General features: G+C 53.5%; 1 protein-coding gene and 1 non-coding gene across 2 annotated transcripts; one reads left to right on the top strand and one right to left on the bottom strand.

The window, feature by feature from the left end:
* Window positions 1-5355: 5355 nt before the first annotated feature.
* On the bottom strand, window positions 5356-5462 carry LOC142864961 (U6 spliceosomal RNA). Its single transcript, XR_012915253.1, has one exon. It is a non-coding gene; the product is annotated as a U6 spliceosomal RNA (small nuclear RNA).
* A 6131-nt stretch (window positions 5463-11593) lies between these two features.
* KANK3 (KN motif and ankyrin repeat domains 3) lies at window positions 11594-23855 on the top strand. The gene is made up of 13 exons (XM_075998137.1): window positions 11594-11635; window positions 13120-13253; window positions 14758-14921; window positions 15205-15266; window positions 15918-17171; window positions 17254-17353; window positions 17557-17748; window positions 17841-17925; window positions 18301-18517; window positions 21978-22123; window positions 22248-22448; window positions 22533-22631; window positions 23530-23855. Exons 4-13 carry the CDS (start codon window positions 15233-15235, stop codon window positions 23611-23613), a joined length of 2412 nt encoding a protein of 803 aa, XP_075854252.1. The 5' UTR covers window positions 11594-11635; window positions 13120-13253; window positions 14758-14921; window positions 15205-15232; the 3' UTR covers window positions 23614-23855.
* Window positions 23856-23861: the final 6 nt, after the last annotated feature.

Below are 23861 nucleotides of genomic sequence, written 5' to 3'. Positions count from 1 at the left end.
AACGTCTTGTATTTTTAAATCAACATCTTGCAACTTCCTTTTCCTTAGAATGCTCACCTTATCTTTTGCAAAGTGAGGATTTACTGAGAACTAATTAAAATCTCACAACTATGTAACCGTTTGCCTCACCACCTACCCCGTGTCTTCCTACATGTCTTCTCCTGTTAAAGAAACGTATAAATCCTGAGCCTTCTGAAAACTTTTCTGAAAGCACGATCCACAGACATTTCTGTGACTCATGCTTTTCTCCCCCGGGGTGTGTCCTGAAGTTATGGCTCAATACACCGTGACTGATTGAGGAAAAAAAACCCAAGAAAACCAAAAAGCTGTTGTCATTTCAGAATTTACAGTATTTAATGGTTAAGACGTTTACGTATTGCCAAACCCCCAAAGTCTAAAAAGCATAACCAGAGAAAAGTCTTGTTCTCCCATAGAAGTGTCCACCAAAACCTTGTTCCAGAATGTTTTATCCATGGGCACGGTGGCTCACGCCTGTAATTCCAGCACTCTGGGAGGCCAAGGCCAGCCGATCACTCAAGGTCAGGAGTTGGAAACCAGCCTGAGCAAGAGTGAGACCCCCATCTCTACTAAAAACATAAAGAAATTAATTGGCCAACTAAAAATATATAGAGGAAAAATTAGCTGGGCATGGTGGTGCATGCTTGTAGTCCCAGTTACTAAGGAGGCTGAGACAGAAGGATTGTTTGAGCCCAGGAGTTTGAGGTTGCTGTGAGCTAGGCTGACACCACGGCACTCACTCTAGCCTGGGCAACACAGTGAGACTCTGTCTCAAAAAAAAAAAAAAAAAAATGTTTTATCCACAGTCATGTTCAAGTTCAAGTTTTTTGTAGGCATAAACAGCTTCCTTTAAAGAACACTGGGAGGCTGGGTGTGGTGGCTCAAGCCTGTAATCCTAGCACTCTGGGAAGCCAAGGCAGGATTGCTCAAGGTCAGGAGTTCAAAACCAGTCCTGAGCAAGAATGAGACCACACCTCTACTAAAAATAGAAAGATTCTCTGCTACTTCTTGGGAAAAATAAAAAAAATAAAAAATAAAAAAATAAAAAAAATAAAAATAGAAAGAAATTAATTGGCCAACTAAAATATATAGGAAAAATTAGCTGGGCATGGTGGTGCATGCCTGTAGTCCCAGCTACCCGGGAGGCTGAGGCAGGAGGATTGCTTGAGCCCAGGAATTTGAGGTTGCTGTGAGCTAGGCTGATGCCACGGCACTCTAGCCCAGGCAACAGAGTAAGACTCTGTCTCAAAAAATAAAGAACACTGGGAAACATTTCTCCCACTTTATAGAAGAGTAATTTTTTTTTTTTCGAGACAGAGTCTCACTTTGTTGCCCAGGCTAGAGTGAGTGCCATGACGTCAGCCTCGCTCACAGCAACCTCAAACTCCTGGGCTCAAGCGATCCTTCTGCCTCAGCCTCCCGAGTAGCAGGGACTACAGGCATGCACCACCATGCCCGGCTAATTTTTTTTTTTTTGTATATATATTTTTAGTTGGTCAATTAATTTATATTTTTAGTAGAGACGGGATCTCGCTCAGGCTGGTTTCGAACTCCCAACCTTGAGCAATCAGCCCGACTTAGCCTCCCAGAGTGTAGAAGTGTAATTGACACACCATAATCTGCATGTTTCCAGCACACGATTCAATCCACTTTGACATATGTATACGCCCAGGAAATTATCATCACGATTAAGATAATACACATTATCTACCACACCCCAGTTTCTCTGTGGCCCTCGGGAACTCCTCCTGTGCGGTCCTCCCTCCCTCCCTAGGCAATCCTGATCTGTTTTCTGTCACTGTGGATTGATTAGATTGCATTTTCTAGAATTTTAATATAAATGGAATCACATAGGATTTGCTCTTTATCGTCGGGTTTCTTTCACTCGGTGTGATTCATCTTTGTTGCACTGGGTATCAATAGTTCATTTATTTTTATTGCTGATGTAGATATATAAACCACAAATGCTTTATTCATTCATCTGTTGAAAGACACTTGGGTTGTGTCCAGCCTTTGGCTCCTATGAACAAAGCTGCTATGGAAATTCATGTATGAGTCTTTGTGGGTTTTTCTTTCTTTTCTTTTTTTTTTTTTTTTTTTGAGACAGTGTCTCACTGTGTTGCCCCAGCTAGAGTGCCGTGGCGTCAGCCTCACTCACAGCAACCTCCAACTTCTGGGCTCAAGAGATCCTCCTGCCTCAGCCTCCCTAGTAGCTGGGACTCCAGGCATGCGCCACCATGCCCGGCTAATTTTTTCTATTTTTAGTAGAGAAGGGGTCTCGCTCTTGCTCAGGCTGGTTTTGAACTCCTGACCTCGAGCAATCCACTTGCCTTGGCCTCCCAGAGTGCTAGGATTACAGGCGTGAGCCACCACGCCCGGCCTGTGATATGAATTATTTAATGCAAACTTTATTTTTTCAGTTTGTTATTTGTCTTCTGACTTTGAACATTTTTGCTATACAGAAACATTATGGGTGTGAGAGAGATAAAGAGAGAATTTTTCAATGTTCTTTTATGGCTTCTGAGTTTTAAGTCATATTATATTTGGAAAATCCTGGCCAGTACTGGTGACTCACACCTGTACTACTAGAACTTTGGGAGGCCGAGGCAGGAGGATCGCTTGAGATGAGGACCACCCTGGGCAAGAGCTTAAACCCCCATCTCTATGAAAAATTAGCTGGGCATGGTGGCACATGCCTGTAGTTTCAGCTACTCAGGAGGCTGAGGCAGGAGGATCACTTGAGCTAAGGAGTTTGAGGTTGCTGTGAGCTAGGCTGATGCCACTGCACTCCAGCCTGGGCAACAAAGCAAGACTCCATCTAAAAAAAAAAAAAAAATTAAATAATTAGAATTAATTTCATTTTTTAAATCCTTTTGAATTAAAGTGACTACTAGAAAACATAAAATTATATACACAGCTTGCATTTATGGCTCACATTATACTTTTTATTTTTGACACAGAGTCTCACTCTGTTGCCTGGGCTAGAGTGCCCTGGCATCAGTCTAGCTCACAGCAACCTCAAACTCCTGGGCTCAAGCGATCCTGCTGCCTCAGCCTCCCGAGTAGCTGGGACTACAGGCATGCGCCACCATGCCCAGCTAATTTTTTCTATATATTTTTAGTTGGCCAATTAATTTCTTTCTATTTTTAGTAGAGACGGGGTCTGGCTCTTGCTCAGGCTGGTTTTGAACTCCTGACCTTGAGTGATCCTCCCGCCTGGGCCTCCCAGAGTGCTAGGATTACAGGCGTGAGCCACCACGCCTGGCCTCACATTATACTTTTATTGTACAGCACTGGTCTCATTTCTAGATCTATTTATCCATTTTTAGCAAGTACAAAGGCTGAGGAGCATGTGAAATGACAAACATGGGCAAATTGAAAGGAACCAAAAAAAAAGAAAATGAGAGAAATTTTCAATACAAAGAGACTTAAAAGACATTTCAACCAAATGCAATGTATTTTGTGATCCTGATTCAAAAAAATCTCTAAAATAATAAAACCAAACATTATTGTTATGGACTGAATGCTTGCATGCTCCCTTAAATTTATATATTGAAGCTCTAAACCCCAATGTTGGCTGTATTTGGATATAGGGCCTCCAGGAAGAAATTAAGGTTAAATGAGACCATAAGGGTAATAGATGAGCTTCCTTATGAGAAGAGACATCAGAGATCTCCCTCACTGTCTCTGATCCAGTGTGGAGAAAGACTCCGTGAAGATATAGCAAGAAGGCCCGGCCAGGCCCGGTGGCTCACGCCTGTAATCCTAGCTCTCTGTGAGGCCGAGGCGGCAGGACTGCTCCAGGTCAGGAGTTCGAAACCAGCCTGAGCAAGAGCGAGACCCCCATCTCTACTATAAATAGAAAGAAATTAATTGGCCGACCAATACATATAGAAAAAATTAGCCAGGCATGGTGGCACATGCCTGTAGTCCCAACTACTCGGGAGGCTGAGGCAGGAGGATTGCTGGAGCCCAGGAGTTGGAGGTTGCTGTGAGCTAGGCTGACGCCACGGCACTCACTCTAGCCTGGGCTACAAAGCGAGACTCTGTCTCAAAAAAAAAAAAAGAAGGCCGCAGTCTGCAAGCCAAGAACAGAGCCCTCTCGGGAAGCTGAACCCTGCTGGATCCTTTATCTTGGCCTTTCCAGCCTCCAGAACTTTGAGAAAATAACTTTCTGTTGTGTAAGCCACACAGCTGTGGTGTTTTATTAAGGGAACAGGCTCATGCAATAACAAAAATAATTATAACATTGATGAGACAAATGAAAACGTGAATACTGAATATTGGATAATATTAAGTATGAAATACAATAATGCTACGATGGGTTTAACAAATGTTTTGAATTTTTAATTATCATGAGTACATTATAATTGTGTATTTTATGGGTATTTTTAAAGAAATAGTCCCTTATCCTCTAGAACACGTACTGAAATAGTTACAGACGATGGCGTGTCTGGGATTTGCTTCAAAATAACCCAATTGCTGAGGAAGTGGGACTTCTTAGATGAAATATAATAGAACCCATGGGCCAGGCGTGGTGGCTCACGTCTGTCATCCTAGCACTTTGGGAAGCCGAGGTGAGGTTTTCTTTCTTTCTTTCTTTAGAGTTTCTTAATTTTCTATAATCAATATGTTGTTGTTTTTTTTTTTTTGAAATGTAGAAATTATTTTTATAACAGTAGAGATTGGGATTTTTTTTTCCCTCTGAAGGAAAATTCCTTCTCTCTCTTTTTAAAAAATTTTTATTTGGGTCTGCTCATTCAATTGTCTCAAGAAAATTCCTTCTCTATTGCAAGTTTGCAGGAATAAACCATGGGTCCTTAGGGTTCACCCGGGAGAGGCGCGCCCTCTGTTGGCGGACCCGAGAGAAGCCTCCGAGGCGGCGCATGCGCATTCCTTTCCTGCAGTTTCTGGGATCCCAAGGCAAAGCTCAGGGGTTCCTGGCGGCTGAGCGCCACCCATGTCCGCGGCTCAAGAAGGCTGACGGGGCGCCCGAGGAGACAATGACCTTCTCTTCCTCACCCCTCTTTTTTTCTCCTTTCAGGGCATCTCATTTATCTGATAGCAATTCATTCATCCAGTCATCAAACATTTATTGAGCACCTGCTGTATGCCTGGCCCCTTTCCAAGCCCTCGGAACAAGGGACAAAGATCCTTGCCCTAATGGAGCTGACCCAATTACTGCTGCATAGGAGTACCACACAAAGATAAGTCAGGAAAATTTACAGCATGTTACGTGGTGATAAGTACTAAAAAAATAAATAAATAAATAAATCCAACAAGGAAGATAAGGGAGGTATAGAGTTGGGGGTGGTGGAAGCATGTTTGCAGTTTTATTTTATTTAGGAACGCTTGGCAAAATTTCATGTCATCCTTGTGCAGGGACCATGCTAACCCTCGCTGTAGCGGTGCGATTTTAGCATATGTGTTGCTCAAGTGAGCACTGCAGTTTTTTTGGGTTTTTTTTTGAGACAGAGTCTCGCTTTGTTGCCCAGGCTAGAGTGAGTGCCGTGACATCAGCCTAGCTCACAGCAACCTCAAACTCCTGGGCTCAAGCAATCCTCCTGCCTCAGCCTCCCGAGTAGCTGGGACTACAGGCATGCGCCACCATGCCCGGCTAATTTTTTCTCTATATATTAGTTGGCCAATTAATTTGTTTATATTTATAGTAGAGACGGGGTCTCGCTCTTGCTCAGGCTGGTTTTGAACTCCTGACCTTGAGCAATCCGCCCGCCTCAGCCTCCCAGAGTGCTAGGATTACAGGCGTGAGCCACCGCGCCCGGCTAGCACTGCAGTTTTTAAATCGAGTGGCCAGGAAGGAGCTCACTGAGAATAGGGTGTTTGAGCAGAGAGTGAGGGAAGCTAAAGGGCGAGCCAAGCAGCTATCTGGGGAAGATGGTTCCCGGCAGAGGGAAGAGCTGGTGCAAAGGCCCTGGGGCAGGACAGCACCTGGCATGTTGGAGGAACAGCAAGAAGGCCCGTGTGGCTGCAGCAGAGTGAGAAAGGGACAGGGGGCATTACAGGGAGGGGATGGGGCAGGTGCTTGTGGGCCACCTCAGAAGGACTTGAGCTTTTATTAATGGTGGGAGCCAGGGAGGGTTCTGAGCAGCAGGAAGACATGGTAAGCCTAAGACTTACGGGTTAGGAGGCTCCATTTTGTTTTTTTTGTTTTTTTTTTTTTGAGACAGAGTCTCACTTTGTTGCCCAGGCTAGAGTGAGTGCCGTGGCGTCAGCCTAGCTCACAGCAACCTCAAACTCCTGGGCTCGAGTGATCCTCCTGCCTCAGCCTCCCGGGTAGCTGGGACTACAGGCATGCGCCACCATGCCCGGCTCATTTTTTTTATATATATATATATCAGTTGGCCAATTAATTTCTTTCTATTTATAGTAGAGACGGGGTCTCGCTCTTGCTCAGGCTGGTTTTGAACTCCTGACCTTGAGCAATCCGCCCGCCTCGGCCTCCCAAGAGCTAGGATTACAGGCCCGGCCTGTTTTTTGTTTTTGTTTCCATTTTCTAGAGACGGGACCTCACTCTGTCACCCAGGCTAGAGTGCAGTGGCATGATCCTATCTCACTGCAGCCTCCAACTCCTGGCCTCAAGTGATCCTTCTGCCTTGGCCTCCCAGAGTGCTAGGATTACAGATGTGAGCCACTGTACCTGGACAGCTTGTTTATTTATTTTTATTTTTGAGACAGAGTCTCACTGTGTTGCCCAGGCTAGAGTGAGTGCCGTGGCATCAGCCTAACTCACAGCAACCTCAAACTCCTGGGCTCAAGCAATTCTCCTGACTCGGCCTCCCTCTGAGTAGCTGGGACGACAGGGAAGCACCACCACATCTGGCTAATTTTTAAATTTTTTTAGAGACAGGGTGTCACTATGTTGCCCAAGCTGGTCTTGAACTCCTTGCCTCAAGTGATTCTCCCACCTCTGCCTCCCAAAGTGCTAGGATTATAGGCATGACCACCCTGGCTTGACCATAGATATATTATTTTTAAAGTGTTTATTTTGGCTGAACGCAGTGGCTCACCCCTGTAATCCTAGCACTCTGGGAGGCCAAGGCAGTTGGATGGCTAGAGGTCAGGAGTTCAAAATCAGCCTGAGCTCTGGGGGATGGTCATGCTGGAAACTCAGACTTGGGGGAAAGGGGAAAGGCATTTATTGAAACGTTAAAATCTGTACCCCCATAATATGCTGAAATAAAAAATAAATAAATAATAAAAAAGAAAGAAAATTAAAAAAAAAAAAAAACAGCCTGAGCAAGAGCAAGACCCCGTCTCTACTATCAATAGAAAGAAATTAATTGGCCAACTAATATATATAGAGAAAAAATTAGCCGGGCATAGGGGCACATGCCTGTAGTCCCAGCTACTTGGGAGGCTGAGGCAGGAGGATCGCTTGAGCCCAGGAGTTTGAGGTTGCTGTGAGCCAGGCTGATGCCACGGCACTCACTCTAGCCTGGGCAACAAAGTGAGACTCTGTCTCAAAAAAAAAAAAAAAAAGTGTTTATTTGGTGCTGGTAAGTTTAGTTGCTTTAATAAAGTTCTATTTAAAGTTTAAAGTTCTGCCTGAATCAGTTGTTCTGATTGATTGCTTTTAATAAGAGTTTTAAATACTGAATAAGGAGAAAAAAAACACCCTGCTTTTTAACACATGTGTACGGTGTAAAGAGTGACAGTGAAATGCACATGCATGTAACTTTCAAGCAGCCTAAGGGAGGGAGGCTGCAGGCACGCGTGCCAGGGCTGTGAAATCTTCCATTACTAAAGGTGGGAGACAGGGTTGCATTTCAGGCGGTGAAACTAACAGGATGTGGACCAGCTGGATTTGGAACCTCGGGAGTGGGGCGGAAGGTGAGACTGGGGACTGGGTGGGCAGAGGAGATGCCACTCTTAGAAGCCCCCAACTGGGGGCCGGTCAGCCCAGAGGTCAGCCCAGAGGTCGGGTGTGTCGGTGTGGAGGGGCAGGCAAGAGCCTCTCCGGGCAGCTGGGCATTCCAGACCCGGGCAGGGGCTGCCCTGGAGTTTCTAGATGGCCCTCGAAATGGCAGAGCTGCTGAAAGTGGCTAACAAGGGGGTCACGTGCATCCTGGAGGGGCCGAGGGCCCACTTCTCCCTGCCTCTTTTCCCTTCTGACTCAGGTCTCAGCCTGGGACAGGGTGGGACAGAAAAGGATCATATTTTCTGCCACGAACACAGGGCATGAGGAATCCGTGGGGGGAAATAGTTACTTAAGAGGTCTAAGAGCATTGCATCCCTTCCCCTCACCCTTGCAATCAAAATTCCTTCTCTGCCGGGTGAGATGTCTCAAGCCTATAATCCCAGCACTTTGGGAGGCCAGGGCGGGAGGATCACTTTAGGCCAGGAGTTTGAGGTTATAGGGAGCTGTGATTGCACCACTGCACTCCAGCCTGGGTGACAGAGCAAGACCCAGTCTCTAAAATAAAATAAAAACTAAAACCCCTAATTCATCACCTTCAGAGGATGTTGGAGAATCCAGTCACTATTTTGCTTTTTCAATTTTTAAAAAATTTTTCGGAGATGGGGGGATCTCGTTTTGTCACCCGGGCTGGAATGCGGTGGCTTGATCATAGCTCACTGCAGCCTCAAACTCCTGGGCTCAAGCCATCCTCCTGCCTCAGCCTCCCGAGTAGCTGGGACTACAGGTGCACTATCATGCCCAGGTCAACCCTTATTTTGAAAATAGTTGTACAAAGGGAAAAAAAGAAATTCTTGTCTTGCCTTTCCTCTGTGAATGTGTCACTGAGAAACTAAATAGTACGTAAGGAGAATTATCCTACGAAGGAAGAATTCTAGCTACTACACAAGGGCTACAGAGGAGAGGACATCACTATCTTGCAACCCCAATGAGTTAATCCTCAGTGCCCACTAGCCTCACGAGAGGAGAGACACCCAAACAGCACGAGTCTCTTGTGAAGGGACACACCACCACACATAGCTGTGCCAAAGGAATCGAACCAGAATCCTATGACTACCTTCGTAGGATAATTCATTCTCCTTATGTACTATTTAGTTTCTCAGTGACACCTTCACAGAGGAAAGGCAAGACAAGAATTTCCTTTTTTCCCTTTGTACAACTATTTTCAAAATAAGGGTTGACCTGGGCATGATAGTGCACCTGTAGTCCCAGCTACTCGGGAGGCTGAGGCAGGAGGATCGCTTGAGCCCAGGAGTTGGAGGCTGCAGTGAGCTATGATCCTGCCACCGCACTCCAGCCTGGGTGACAAAGCGAGACCCTCCCCCCATCTCCGTTTGAGCCTCGTTCTAGAACCAACTGCCAATTTGCAGGGAATACAGAGGACAGGGGAATGTTCCTGAACTAATTGCACTATGAGTGTAGGATCAGCAACACCCTAGATTAAGGGAAATGCTTGAATACAAGCGATGAGTTGTGCAATCGTTTTTATCTGAAGGGAAGGAAAGGGATGCAGAGGAACATGTGAATTACAAAAGGCTTCCAAGACATCATGTTCTTTTTGAATGGGCAAAACTAAACTCCGGTGTCTAGATCGTCATAACTGGGTGATAGAACTACACAGAGGTGCAAGGCAGGGATTACTGAGAAAGCCACAACCACAGTTACTTTGGGGAGCGAGGGGACAGCTGTGATTGGGAAACAGCCCAGGGAGGGGGTTCTGGGGAGCTGTGAACTGCTGTTTGGTGACCTGGGGTGGGGGATGGGTACAATAATGTTCACCTTAGAGCTGGCTTTCTCAAACCTAGAAGAGTTGTCATTCAGGCCAGATAATTCTTGGTCAAAGGGGCTGTTCTGTGCATTTAGAGTATTTAGCTACATCCCAGGCTCCTACCCACTTGATGCCCAAAACACCCTCCTCCCCAAGTCAACCAAAAATGTCCCTAGATATTGCCAAAAGTCCCCAAGGGCAAAATCACCCTGGTTGAGAACTCCCCCTTAGAATAACTCCTTAAACTATACATTAGTTTTATGCAGTTTTGTTTTGTTTTGTTTTGTTTTTTTTTTTTGATTTGGCTGTGTGTGTGTTTGTGCGTGCTTTATTTTATAATAAAAAGTATTCTTAAAATTCCAGTGGAGGCCAGGTGTGGAGGCTCATGCCTGTAGTCCCAGCGCTTTGGGAAGCTGAGGTGGGAGGATCACTTGACCCAGGAGTTTGAGGTTGCTGTGAGCTGTGATGACGCCACTGCGCTCTAGCTGGGGCAACAGAGTGAGACTCTGTTCAAAATATGACAAAACAAAACAAAAATCTTAGCTCAAAATTTCATCTCCACTTCTCAGGTATGAAGTCTCTCCTCCAAAAAAAAAGCTATGAAGTCCAGGATAGCTGGGATTGTGTCGTCTGTATAGTCACTTTAGATCACAATATACTCCAAATGGGTTAAAGAGTTAAATGTAATGTTAAACTATTATTATTTTAATCCTAATATTTATTCCTAAACTATAATTATTATGCTTTGAGACAGGGTCTCCCTTCTGTTGCCTGGGCTAGAGTGCAGTGGTGAGATCGTAGCTCACAGCAACCTCAAACTCCTGGGCTCAAGTGATCCTCCTGCCTCAGCCTCCCAAGTAGCTGGGACTACAGGCATGCACCACCGTGCCTAGCTAATTTTTCTTATTTTTTGTAGAGATGGGGGTCTCGCCTTGCTTAGGCTGGTCTCGAACTCCTGGTCTTAAGCCCTCATCCCACCTTGGCCTCCCAAAGTACTGGGATTACAGCCATGAGTCACCACACCGGATCCTTCAGTCATTATTTTATTTTATTTTTTTTTCTTTTTTAATACATAGCCACTTAAATTCACTGAACTTCAGCCATTATTTTAACAAACACTTATTAAGCACCTACTTCGTGCCAGGGTCGCTGGATAAAGCAGTCACCAAAACCAATCAGTTCCCTTTTCCTATGGGGCTGACACTTCAGTGGGAGGGCAAACAAGTTTATTTGTTTATTTGTTAAATGTTTAGTTTACTTAGTTTACTTACTTAAATGTTTAGTTTTGTTTGTCCCATAGGACGAAAGCAGCTATTAGGTTCATAAAGCAAAGCGATGGGGAAAATACTGACTGGGGAGGGGCCACGTTAGGCGTTTAGGGGGCGGGAACACACAGGTCGAGCCTCAAAAAGCAGGAGAAGGAGAAGGTGGCCACAGGTGCAAGGAAAAATATTTCAGGACGGTGGAGCAGCATGTGCAAAGGCCCTGCGGTGGTTAAGAGCCAGGGTCCTGGTACCTCACCTTGATACTGGGAAATTAGCTCCAGTCACACTAATCCACTGGATTACTCTTCTACTCAGAGTCCTCCCATGGCTCCCTAGTGCCCTGTGGGTCAAACCCAAGCTCCTCAGCCCCGCGCTGTGCAGGACTCGACCGCAGTTTGGGCAGAAACGCGGCCGGCGGGTCCCGCCCTCCCTGGGAGAGTGTCACTCCAGGCCACGCCCCCATCTGCGACCCACACTCCAGGCCCCGCCCACTAGAGTCCCGCCCCACCTCACCATTGGACAGCTCGGAGAGCCTCGCGTGCTGGTTGGCTGGAGTGGCCGTCAGTTAGCGTCAAAGCCTTGAAAACGGGTCCCGGCGCTTCGAGGGGGCGGGCTCGGGTGCGGGCGCGGCGGGGGCTGCGGCTTCAGGTAAAGCGCGGGCTGGCCGGACAGCGACGGGGGTCCTGGGGAGGGGTCGGGGCCACCGGGACGGGGCGCGGCGCTGCGCTTCCAGCCGGCCTTCGGGTGCAGCGCGCCGCGACGGGGCGGGCTCCGCGTCCCGGCCGGGACCCCGCTGCGCTGGGAGCCCAGGTGGGTAGCGAGCGGAACGGGGGGGCCCGGACCCCCGAGGCCGCCCCTCTCGCCTTTCAGGAGCCAGAGCGGGGAGCTTGTTGGCCCCCCTAGCGCCCCAACCGGGCCTGGACCCCCTCCCAGCGTTGCTCCGGCCGGCTGGGGTCGGGGTCCAGCCCCTGGCGCTGCGCAGGGTGTGGGGGGGCGAGGCGGAAGCGGCGCCGCGGGGAGGGACGGATGGCCCCCGGGCTGGAGACAATGGGCAGCGGATGGGACCGCCCGGCGGCGTTTCCTGTAGGAAACTGCCCTGTCTCTGCGAGGCCGACCTGGGGGGGGTGTGTGCAGCTGACCTGAGCAGCCCCCCCTTCTGTCATCAGCCTCCCCCGTCCCTCCCTCCGCCGCATCTCAGGGGTCTGAGAGTCCCGCCCCAGCATTAGGGGGTGCCAACACCCAGGGCCTCCTGGAAGGCGCCCCCTCCCCAGGACTGAGATGCGCAGTGGCCCGCCGCGGCCCCCACCCCTCCGGCTGCGTGATCGTAGCTCTGCGCCCCGAAATAGTCCCTGGGGCGGGAGAGGGGGCGTCTGGCGTCGGCTGTGACGGCCTAATGAGGGGGTCTCAGGCAGAGGATCCGGATCCAGTGGTGACAGCCAGGGCTTGGAGACCGGGAGCGGGGAGGCCGGGGGCGGGGGAGAGGGGCCCCCACTCCAGTGAGTCTGCAGCCCCTGGAGCGGCAGACGTGCGGGCCTGTCCTTCCACACAGTCCCAATCAGGGACACAGGGCGGAGACTGGGAGGGCCAAACCTCCTCAGGCTCCCTGTCCCTCCTGGCAAGGGGAAAGGGGCTATTTCTAGAAGCCATTCTCAAGTTTAGGAGCCAATCTGGGGACTCTGGACTAGCTACGTGGGTTCGAATCCTACCTTGTGTGATCTTGGACAGGACATTTAATCCGCGCCTTAGTTTCTCCATCTGTACAATGGGAGGACGGTGAAAATAGGAAAGCCAATCTCAGAGGCTTTAGCTAGGATTTTTAAAAAACAACTCAATACCCATAAATCGCTTAGAATAGAGGCTGGCCCCTAGTCAATGCCAAAAGTGTCATTGTTGTCATTTACCATTCTGGGGGCATCACCTGTTTTTCAGCCCTGCCTCTGGGTCCAGCTGCTCCAGCTGGTTTAGGTCTTAGGAACCGCCCACAGATATTTTCTGAGATCCCAGGGGCTCAGATTTAGGTGTGACCAGGTCACCGGAGGAGGGAGCTGACCTCACTGGGTCACTCGGGCAGCTGGGAGACTCCTATCGCCTCCAATCTGGACTTTTCCCACAACCTGGTTCTTCCCTGGCAGTTTCCTGAAAACAAGCTGCGGGAGGTACTGGCTGTTGTCCGAGATGACCTGCTGCCCTGCTGGCCTGCAGCTGGTGTGAGGGACGGGAAACAGCTGCTTGGAGACTGGGGAGGGCTCCCCCACCTGGCCTTGGGGTGAGAAGGGAGGTCTGGGGACCCAGGGTGGACAGAGGTGGGACGAGGAAGGGGCGGAGCAGGGTGATGAGCCAGACAGGCTGAATGGCTGGCGGTGTCAGGCACACAGGTGGTCGTCTGGGATGTGACAGGTCGGAAGGGGTGGCTGGGAGGGTCGCCAGGTGGTTAGCGCAGAGGGCAGTGGGCCAGGGAAACTGTCAATCGGGACTGGCAGGTGCCTGCCAGGGGAGGGCTGGACAGGCAAGGGGGTAGTGAGAAGTTGCGGCCGGGCTCCACTGGCAAGGAGTCCCCAGAAGGTGGGCAGAGCCGGATCCGAGGTCATTTCCCACAGGGAATTGACTTAAGCGCTCTCTGCTTCAGTCTCCCCATCTGTAAAATGGGCATGACAACATCTGTCTCACAGGATCATAGCAGGGTTACATGTCATCAGGCAGGGCATACAGTAGGCACTCAATACAGTCTGCCTTCCACTCCCCGAAGGTTTTCCATGTGGGCTTTCCAAAGTCCCATCTTTCCCACCCTGGGAACCGAAGTTCTAGACTCAACATTTGTCCTTGTTAAATGTCACATGATTCGGTGTCGCTCCATCTTGCTTTCCCCGCCAGTGCCATGGAGAGCCACAGCTCTGAAAACCTGGGTGCTGTGGTCCCATTGCAAGCGCTTACAACAAAGGACCAAGCCCGGTGGCACTCCACTGGAGACGTTCCGGGGAGACAGACATCCACTGATTTGCAGCCTTTGGTGCATCCGGCCCACAATTCCCCGTCATGCCTACAAGGGGCTCCTAAGTTTCCTTGGCAAAAATTCAGATACACAATTACATCTTGTTTGCATTTCTCTAAGAAAAAAAATATTCAAATATCCTCTCTCTATATACATATTTGTGCAGATGAGTTGTTTTTTTGGGGTTTTTTTTGAGACAGAGTCTCACTCTGTTGCCTGGGTTAGAGTGCCGTGGCGTCAGCCTAGCTCACAGCAACCTCAAACTCCTGGGCTTAAGCCATCCTCCTGCCTCAGCCTCGCAAGTAGCTGGGACTACAGGCATGCGCCACCACGCCCAGCTAATTTTTTCTATATATATATTAGTTGGCCAATTAATTTCTTTCTATTTTTGGTAGAGATGGGGGTCTCACTCTTGCTCAGGCTGGTTTCGAACTCCTGACCTCGAGCGATCCTCCGCCTCGGCCTCCCAGAGTGCTGGGATTACAGGCGTGAGCCACCTCACCCAGCAAGATGAGTTTCTAATGAGCCCATGAAAGGCTTCCAACTCTCACCTCCCTTTTCTAAAGGCTCACAGCTCACCTATTTGAGCATAGATTTCTTTTTTCTTTTTTCCAGAGACAGTCTTGCTCTGTTGCTCCAGGTAGAGTGCAGTGGTGTCATCACAGCTCACTGCAGCCTCCAGCTCCTGGGCTCGCTCAATCCTCCTGCCTCAGCCTCCCGAGTAGCTGGGACTACAGGTGCCACCACCACACCCGACTAATTTTTCCATTTTTTTTTGTAGAGACAGGGTCTGGGTCTTGCTCAGGCTGGTCTCGAACTCCTGAACTCAAACGATCCTCCCAGCCTCGGCCTCCCAGAGTGCTAGGATTACAGGCGTGAGCCACCGCGCCTGGCCTTGAGCATGGATTTCTAATTTACCTCAGAAGCTAACAGAACCCTTCACAGGTCCGAATGCCTCCCCCACACCCAGCTAGGCTTATTTTATTGTTCATCTTCCTCTCTTGGCTTGCTTTTTCCCGCCTCCTCCTGCTCAGCAGGCTGAGGCTTGGGGACCCCTTCATTCCTTCCTTCCTTCCTTCATTCATTCAGTCCAAAGTTTCCAGGTCTCTTCCGGGAGGAGGAAGGAGAGGGAGGGCGGGGTGGGGGGAGAGGGTGGGTTAAGCCAGCAGCCCCAGCCTGAGGGACAGGGCCCGGCCCCACCCTCACCCTCTCTGGGACCCTTTTTCAGGGTCTGTCTGGCAGCTACTGGAGAAAGCATGGCCAAGTTTGCCCTGAACCAGAACCTGCCCGGTGAGTGTGCAACATGGGAGGTGTGGACACAGCCCTGCAGGTCCTTCCTTTGCACAGTGGCCAGAGGGCCCTTCCCAAAGGCCTACTGGGCAGTGTCATGACCGTTCTTAAAACCCAGAGGGCCCCCTCGTCTGCTCAGGGCACCTGGCCTCCACCCCGCTGGGCCTCCACCCCGCTGGGCCTCCAGCCAACTCCCCTCAATCCCACCCAGGGTCTTTGCATGGGCTGTTATCTTCTAGAAACCGTCGGTCCACAGCTGCTTCCTCCTTGGTCATGCACAGCCCAACTTTTTAAGTCTCCTCCATCCCTGGCAATCAGAGCAAAGCCTGGCGCCCTCCAGTCACGCCCCATTTCATCTTCGCGCTGTTTTGTCACCGCCCTAAGCACCCTTTGCAATGATTCCGTTTATCTGCTTCCTACAAGAGGGCAGGGATGGCTGTCTTGCTCGCAGCTTTGTCCCCAGCGCCTAGAAAAGTGCTTGGTACACAGTAGGCGCTCGATAACGTCTGATGGGGTGACTATTTGGGTGCAGATAGGTGTGCGAGCCTTGGGCGTGGGTGTGTGCTGTGGCAGTCATGCAGGCGCGTGGTGGGGCGCTGGGGGGGGACACGCTCCGTGACCTGCCCCCCCATGTCCCCGTCCTGCCCGCAGACCTGGGCGGCCCTCGCCTGTGCCCGGGCCCCAGCGGGGGCGCCCGCAGCCCAAGCTCGCCCTACTCGGTGGAGACGCCCTACGGTTTCCACCTGGACCTGGACTTCCTCAAGTACGTGGAGGAGCTGGAGCGCGGCCCCGCAGCCCGCCGCGCCCTGGGACCCCCGCCCGCACGCCGCCCCCGCGCGCCGCGGCCCAGCCTGGCTGGCGCGCGCAGCCCAGGCGCCTGGACATCCAGCGAGTCCCTGGCCAGCGACGACGGCGGAGCGCCCTCGGGGCTCCTGCTGCCGCCGCTGTCCCCGCGCGCGCCCGTGCGCAACCCACGCGTCGAGCACACGCTGCGGGAGACCAGCCGACGGCTGGAGCTGGCGCAGGCGCACGAGCGCGCGCCCAGCCCCGCCCGCGCGGGCGCGCTCAGCCCGCGGGGGTCCGGCCGCAGCAGCCCCGCCCCCAACCGCGCCCCCGCGTCGCCGGGCCCCGCGCAGCTGCAGCTGGTGCGCGAGCAGATGGCCGCGGCGCTGCGGCGCCTGCGCGAGCTCGAGGACCAGGCGCGCGCGCTGCCCGAGCTGCACGAGCAGGTGCGCGCGCTGCGCGCCGAGAAGGCCAGGCTGCTGGCCGGGCGCGCGCAGCCCGAGCCCGACGGGGAGGCCGAGGCGCGCCCGGACAAGCTCGCCCAGCTGCGGCGGCTCACCGAGCTCCTGGCCACCTCCGAGCGCGGCGTCCGCGCCAGGGCCAGTCCCCGGGCTGACGGCCCCGACGGGTTGGCTGCCATGCGCAGCGAGGACGCACTCCAGGTTCTCGACGGCGCGTCCCGGCCGCCCGACTGGGCGCCCCAAACCCGGGAGGCGGGAGCCCAGGCCACGCCCGAGACCCAAGATGAGGGTGCCCTGGCGGTGCCGGAGACCCGGGAGGCCGGCGTGGAGGCGGCCCCCGAGACCGTTGAGGCGGACGCGTGGGTGACCGAGGCGCTGCTGGGGCTGCCCGTGGCCGCCGAGCGCGAGCTGGAGCTGCTGCGCGCCAGCCTGGAGCACCAGCGCGGGGTGAGCGAGCTCCTGCGGGGCCGGCTGCGGGAGCTGGAGGACGCCCGCGAGGCTGCTGCGGAAGAGGCGGCGGCGGCGTGCGAGGCCGCCACCCAGACCCCGTGGAGAGGTACCGAGAAGGCCACGCAGACCGAGCCCCCGGCGGAGGCCCCGTCCCTGACTCAGGAGGACGCTCCGGGATCCACGGAGGGAGACAGGGCCGTGGCCCCCGCGGGTGAGTCCGGCCCCCTGGCTGCGTGAGTCCTGGCCTTCGCGCCCCGGACTGGAACTCAGTGTCCTCGTCTGATCCCCGCCAGGCATCCTCAAATCCATCATGAAGAAGAGAGACGGTACACCTGGTGCCCAGCCCAGCCCTGGACCCAAAAGCCTGCAGTTTGTTGGGGTCCTCAACGGAGAGTGAGCACCTCCCCCTCCCGTGGCAGCATCTGCTGAGGCGTAGGCGGGGTCGGATTCCCCAGCTCTGCCCCTCTGCTCGCAGCGTGGTCTTGGCAGTCCTCAGTTTCCTCATCTGTGAAATGGGGACAGCCACTCCCACCCCGCAGGACTCCAGACCGGGCCCCCAGGGGAGGCTCAGCCGACGCCTCCTACCCCGCCCCCAGGTACGAGAGCTCGTCCAGCGAGGACGCCAGCGACAGCGAGGACGAGGACGGTGGCGCCCAGCCCTCCAGGAGCTCCTCGGGCTCTGGGGAGGACAGCGGCGGGGGATCTGACCCCGGCCCTCCTACCAGCGGGGATGTCTCGGACCCTGAGCCCGAGGCAGAGGCCGAGCCTCAGCCAGCGGCACAGGGGAGGTGAGAGGCTCTAGGGGCTTGGGGCGGGCGGCTGCACCCCTCCCTGTCGCCGCTGCCTCTGATCCCTGAGCCTGTCCCCGCCGCCTCGGCAGGTGCGAGCTGAGCCCGCGGCTGAGGGAGGCGTGCGCCGCGCTGCAGCGCCAGCTGAGCCGGCCCCGCGGCGGAGCCCGCGACAGCGTGAGTGCCCGGAGAGCCGTCCCCGGGAAGTCACACGGGCCCCACCGGGACCTTCCCCGACCCCGGCTCTCCAAAACGCTCTCCGCCTCAGGACAGAGGCGACCTTTCCTTGGTTCCCCAAAAGGTGCCTGACCCCAGCCCCAGTCCCCGACTCCCCAAGGGCAAGCGCTCACCTGTTCCCCCACTCCAGGTCGTCACAGATTGTCCCCCAGAAGGGAAGGACGCCCTCCCTCTCTGGGTTGCAGCCCCAGCCCGCCCCCACCTTGGGACAATCGGTGACCTGCCTGAACACCAAAAGGGCCTTCCCAGCCCCCACCCTGTCCCTGCCACCGCCCCTGGACCATGCTGACGCCGTCTTTGCCCCTGTCGCTGCAGGGCGCGGCACGCCTGGTGGCCCAAGAGTGGTTTCGAGTGTCGAGTCAGCGGCGCTCTCAGGCAGAGGCCGTGGCCAGGGTGCTGGAAGGGGTGAGGAGCCTGGGACCAGAGCTGCTGGCGCACGTGGTGAACCTGGCAGACGGCAACGGGAACACGGCCCTGCACTACAGCGTGTCCCATGGGAACCTGGCCATCTCGAGCCTGCTGCTGGATACCGGTCAGAGCCAAGGAAGGGTGGGCGGGGACCAGGGAGTGGGGGGCCGCTGGGGTGAGACCCTGGAGAAGAATGCGGAGAGGGGCTGGCCTGGCACAGGTAGCCCCAGGCCCTTCCTCGGTTTCTCGTTTTGTTTTGTCGCCTGGATTGCCAAGGGCCTGCTGACCACACCAGTCCCCCAGCTCTGCTGCGACCCTGCTCCTGCTTTGCAGACAAAGGGAATTCTTGGCGCTGGGGTGAAGTAGACCTCAATTTAAGGACATTACTTCACTTTGGGGACCCAAGCTGGAGGGTCGCTTGAGACCAGGAGTTTGAGACCAGCCTGGGCAACAGAATGAGACCCTGTCTCTACAAAAAATTTAAAACAATTAGCTGGGGGTGGTGGGGCATGCCTGTAGTCCTGGCTGCTGGGGAGGCCAAGGCAGGAGGATTGCTTGAGCCCAGGGGGTTAAGGTTACACTGAGCTCTGACAGGGGAGCACTGAGTCCCCTCCAACACACAGATCCCTCCCGTCCCTGCAGGTGTTGGTGACCCGGGGAAGGATAGCTGCTCTGGGGACTGGGGGACAGTGAGTGAATTCAAATGACTTTCCTGGGCATCTCCTGCCATGCTGAGGCTGCAGTAGGGGTGAGGCGGCAGGCACAGGCATTGGTCACCACAAGAGGCGACAGGCTCTTTTGGGCCACCTTTAGCCCTTGCATTCTTTTCTTTTTTTTTAAGAGACAGGGTCTCACTCTGTTGCCCAGGCTGGAGTGCAGTGGCGTCATCATAGCTCACTATAGCCTCGAACTCCTGGGCTCAAGCCATCCTCCTGCCTCAGCCTCCTGAGTAGCTGGGACTACAGGTACAGCCACCATCCCTGGCTGTTTTTTTTTTGTTGTTGTTGTTGTTTTTTAATAGAGATGGGGTCTTGCTATGTTGTCAGGCTGGTCTGAAACTCCTAGCCTCCCAAAGAGCTGGGAGGCCTACATTCTAATCCCCATTTGGGTCCCAGCTTGTGGTCCCCCAGGCCACCCAGTTCTTGCCCATATCCTCCTGCCCCTACCTGCTGCTTTCATGTAAACCTGGGGGTCTCTCCGTCCCTAGGACCCTGAGTCTTCAGTGCCCTCCCCATATAGGGCTGTTCCTCTTTCACTGCCCTGGAACTCGGGTCCTGTGTGTGCACCTTGCTTTGCTGTCCACATCCGGACCTTTGCCCCATCCTCCTCCTCAAACCCCACCTTGGACTCTCTTGTTACTGACCAGATCACTTCCCCTCACCCCTTCTCCCTCTGGCCTCAAGTTGCTCCTTGTTTCTTGAATTTTAACTCCTGCCAGTTCTCCCTGCAGAGCAGGTTCACTGCCACTGGTTACGACATCAGCCCGCTGAAGCTCGGGCTGCACTTTCCCACCTGCCTAATCCAGGGAGCACGACACTCACGCACACAGCAAGTCACACGCAGCGAGGGGCGCAGAAGCCTAGGGGAGCCAACCCCCCACTGCTAAGGCTGTCCCAGGTGGATGGGGTGTGGCCTGCGTGTGCCCCATGTGCACTGCAGGGGAGGGACCCAGGAAAGCAGCCCGCCCTGGGTTTTACGCCCTGGGGTACTGGACTCCCTGCGCTAAAGCATTGGAAGACGTTCTGTTTCTAGGTGGGGGACAGGAACAGAGCCCCCTCTATCCAAGCAAATGCCTCCTCATCCCAGGATTGGCGCTCCCAGCGCCATCTACAGTTACTCTTGAGAACTACAGTGAGAAAGGGGAAGAAAATGGGTTGGTCCCAGGCCACCTGGAGAAATATCCTATACTTGTCAATTTCAGCATCCTCTCTGAAGCCCCTTCAACCCCCCAGCTGCCCTGGTCCTTGGCCAGCTCCCAGCTCCTCTCCCTTGACCTTGAGCTCTGCCTCATGTCAGAGTCCAAGGTGGGAGGATCGCTTGAGGTAGGGAGTTCCAGACCAGCCTGGGCAACATACCACATCCTGTCTCTAACAAAAAATTTAAAAATTAGGCCAGGAGAGGTGGCTCATGCCTGTAATCCTAGCTCTCTAGGAGGCTGAGGTGGGCGGATCGCTCAAGGTCAGGAGTTCAAAACCAGCCTTCCCAAGAGCGAGACTCATCTCTACTAAAAATAGAAAGTAATTGGCCAACTAAAAATACAGAAAAAAATCAGCCGGGCATGGTGGCGCATGCTTGTAGTCCCAGCTACTCAGGAGGCTGAGGCAGCAGGATTGCTTGAGCCCAGGAGTTTGAGGTTGCTGTGAGCTAGGCTGATGCCACGGCACTGTAGCCTGGGCAACAGAGTGAGACTGTCTCAAAAGAAAAAAAAAAAAATTAAAAATTAGCCAGGTGTGGTGGTACACACCTGTAGTCCCAGCTATTCGGGAGGCTGAGGTAGGAGGATCTCTTCAGCCCAGGAATTGGAGGCTGCAATGAGTTATGATCATGCCACTGTACTCCAGCCTGGGCAACAGAGTGAGACCCTGTCTCTTAAAAAAAAAAAAATTAAATAAATGAATAGTTTTCAACTGGGATAAGGGCCATGACAAAATACAACCAAGGCATGAAATCAAGTGGGGGTGATTTTTTAGGTAAGCAAGGCCTTGGGGTAGCTGGGCGAGGGCCCTGGCTAGCCTGCAGAGACCCCAGTCTGGTTATTTCTGTGTGTCCATCAACTGGTGTCATGGTGGAAGGAATGGACACCCACACACACAACACGCCACCCAACTAGCGATGCCTCTCCACCTTCGATGCCGCTCCCCAGCCCACCACTGTGAGATACTTTTCAAACAACAGAGACTTATTTTATTTTCCTTCAGTTCAGAAGGCCAGAGTTCTGGAATCAACGTGTTGGCGGGGTTGGTTCCTTCCTAGGAGCTCAGAGAGTCTGTTCTAGCCCTTTCTTCTCCCTCCTGGCAGTCGTGGGCAATCCTTACTTAGCGTTCTTGGCTTGTGGCTGCTTAACACCACTCTCTGCCTCCATGTTCACGTGGTCACCTTGTGTTTGTCAGCCTATTGTCATGTGAAGACACCAATCCTGTTGGCTTAGGGCCTACCCTGATGGCCTCTCTTAACTTGATCACATTTGCAGACTCATTCCAAATACAGTCCCAGTCACAGGTGCCGAGGGTTAGGACTTCAACATATTTTCTCTAGGGGAGCAGGGATGGGGGCTTGGCGGGTGGCAGCTGTGAAAACAGACTTATCCGTTCATTCAGTTGACAGATGTTCTGAGCACGTGCTGTGTGCCGGGTATTGTAAGCACTGAGGGACACAGCAGGGGACAAATCCAAGTCCCCTGTCCAGTTTGAAACAGGAAGGCTTCACCAAGGAGGCGAGGGAGGAACCACGTGGCTACTTTGGACTTTCCCCGAAGTGACCACCACTGTTGGGAAGACGACTTACTTGAGGCTTGGAGGGAGGTGAGCGGGCCAGGTTGGGCTGGGGGTGTTGGCCTCTTGGTGGACGCATCCCCTCTGTCCCAGGGGTCTGTGAGGTCAACCGCCAGAATCGAGCTGGCTACTCGGCCCTCATGCTGGCCGCGCTCACTTCCGTGGGGCGGGAGGAGGAGGACATGGCTGTGGTACAGAGGCTCTTCCGCATGGGTGACGTCAACGCCAAGGCCAGCCAGGTGCGTGGACACCCCCACTCTGGCCCTGAGTCCAGGGGCCTCTTCCACTTTGGTATCAACTTGTCCCTGACCTCCCTGGCCCCCAAGGTCTGCTCCGGCCTCACACCGGTTCCCCACTCACCAGACAGGGCAGACGGCGCTCATGCTGGCCATCAGCCATGGCCGACAGGACATGGTGGCAGCTCTGCTGGCGTGCGGGGCCGATGTGAACTCACAGGACGCAGACGGGGCCACAGCACTGATGTGTGCCAGTGAGTACGGGCGCCTGGACACCGTTCGGTTGCTGCTGGCCCAGCCCGGCTGTGACCCCACCATCCTGGACAACGTGAGCCGCCACCACGGGGCTGGTGTGTTTGGGGCGGGAGGTCATGTTGGGCCCAGGGACCTGACCGTCCCTAATGTTCCTCAGGAGGGCACCAGCGCCCTGGCCATTGCCCAAGAGGCTGAGCAGGATGAGGTGGCCGCTCTGCTGCACGCCCACCTGAGCTCAGGCCAGCCTGACACCCAGGTGAGTGCAGCCCAGGAAACACAGGCTCCCTGCTGTGAATTCAGGTGGGAAGACACTAAACACACCCAGGGGAGCAGGGGGGATGGGAACCTGGCTCTGGATTCTCCCACATGGCTGGGATTTAATGTCTAACCTGCAAAACACCCATGAGGTCGACACACCCTCAGGTAATGAGACCTTAACAGAAGTAACCTGGCTAAGTAAGGTCACACTTACTGAGGCAGAACTAGCTCAGACCTCTCCCATGTGTCCCTGGGACCATGTTACCTGCCCCCAGGAGGCTCACATCAAAGGAAACAGGAGCCTTTTGGCTTTACGCAGGGTGGGGAAGGGGTGCAGGCTCAGAGCTTCAGGACTAGAGACTGGGGGACAGCTCGCCAGCAAGGACAACAGGTCTGGGAGAACATACAGGGCTTACATTCAAGCATAAATGCCAACCTCTGTTCTCAGCACCTTCATAATCAGTCATCTAATCAGCCCAGCCAACCAGTCAACTTACAACAGGCTTTGTGTTAGATGACTCTGCCCAGCTGTGGGCTAACGCAGTGTTCTGAGCACGACTAAGCTATGATGTTCAACAGGTGAGATGTGTTAAGCATATATATTTTTCACAAGATTTTCAACTTACTACGGATATATGGAAACCTAACTCTATCATAAACCAATAAGCATCAGTACCTGCCCTACTATAAGAGACATGAGAAGACAGGTCACACCCCTCTTCCAAGTTAGACAGGGGCAGAGACAGGATTCAAACCAGGCAGCCTGGGTCCAAGGCCCCTCCTTAGGAAGGACTGCTGTAGCGGGACCTCCACCAAGTTAAACATCCTTAAGTCCGGTGGGGCTGAAACCTTCCAAAGGAGACTGCCAACAGGACCTCCTCTCCCTGTCTCTCTAGAACCAGTCACCTCCTAACTCCCCCACAGCCGCACCCGGTGAAGGAGAATGCAGTGACAATGGTGGGGACCCCCAGCCTCAGTGAGCTGCTGGACTTAGTGGACCTGGATGAGGGGGGACCTTTCCTCCCCCCACTTCAGCCTCCGGGACACAGCAAGGGCCAGGGTCTCCTGTCCAGATGGTAACCCTGGCCCAAGAGTAAGGCTGTGTCTGCTTGGATGGCTATCTCAGGGAAGGGCTCATGCCCGACCCACGAAGGTGAGGTGGAGGCTGAGGAGTGACACAGCCCTGGTCCACTCATTTCCCCAAACTTCTTTCCCAATAAAATATTCC

This window comes from Microcebus murinus, chromosome 27, assembly GCF_040939455.1.
Source record: "Microcebus murinus isolate Inina chromosome 27, M.murinus_Inina_mat1.0, whole genome shotgun sequence".
Classification (NCBI taxonomy): Eukaryota; Metazoa; Chordata; class Mammalia; order Primates; family Cheirogaleidae; genus Microcebus; species Microcebus murinus.
The sequence above is the reverse complement of the archived record's forward strand: the minus strand, read 5'-3'. Positions and strand labels throughout refer to the sequence as shown.

Bases quoted from the DNA above. Each gene is read 5' to 3' on its own strand.
- KANK3 (XM_075998137.1), top strand. From the start codon at position 15,233: ATGGCCAAGTTTGCCCTGAACCAGAACCTGCCCG. The intron at 17,749-17,840 runs GTGAGAGGCTCT...CCGCCTCGGCAG, and splicing joins CAGCCAGCGGCACAGGGGAG to GTGCGAGCTGAGCCCGCGGC. The intron at 22,124-22,247 runs GTGCGTGGACAC...CCCACTCACCAG, and splicing joins TCAACGCCAAGGCCAGCCAG to ACAGGGCAGACGGCGCTCAT.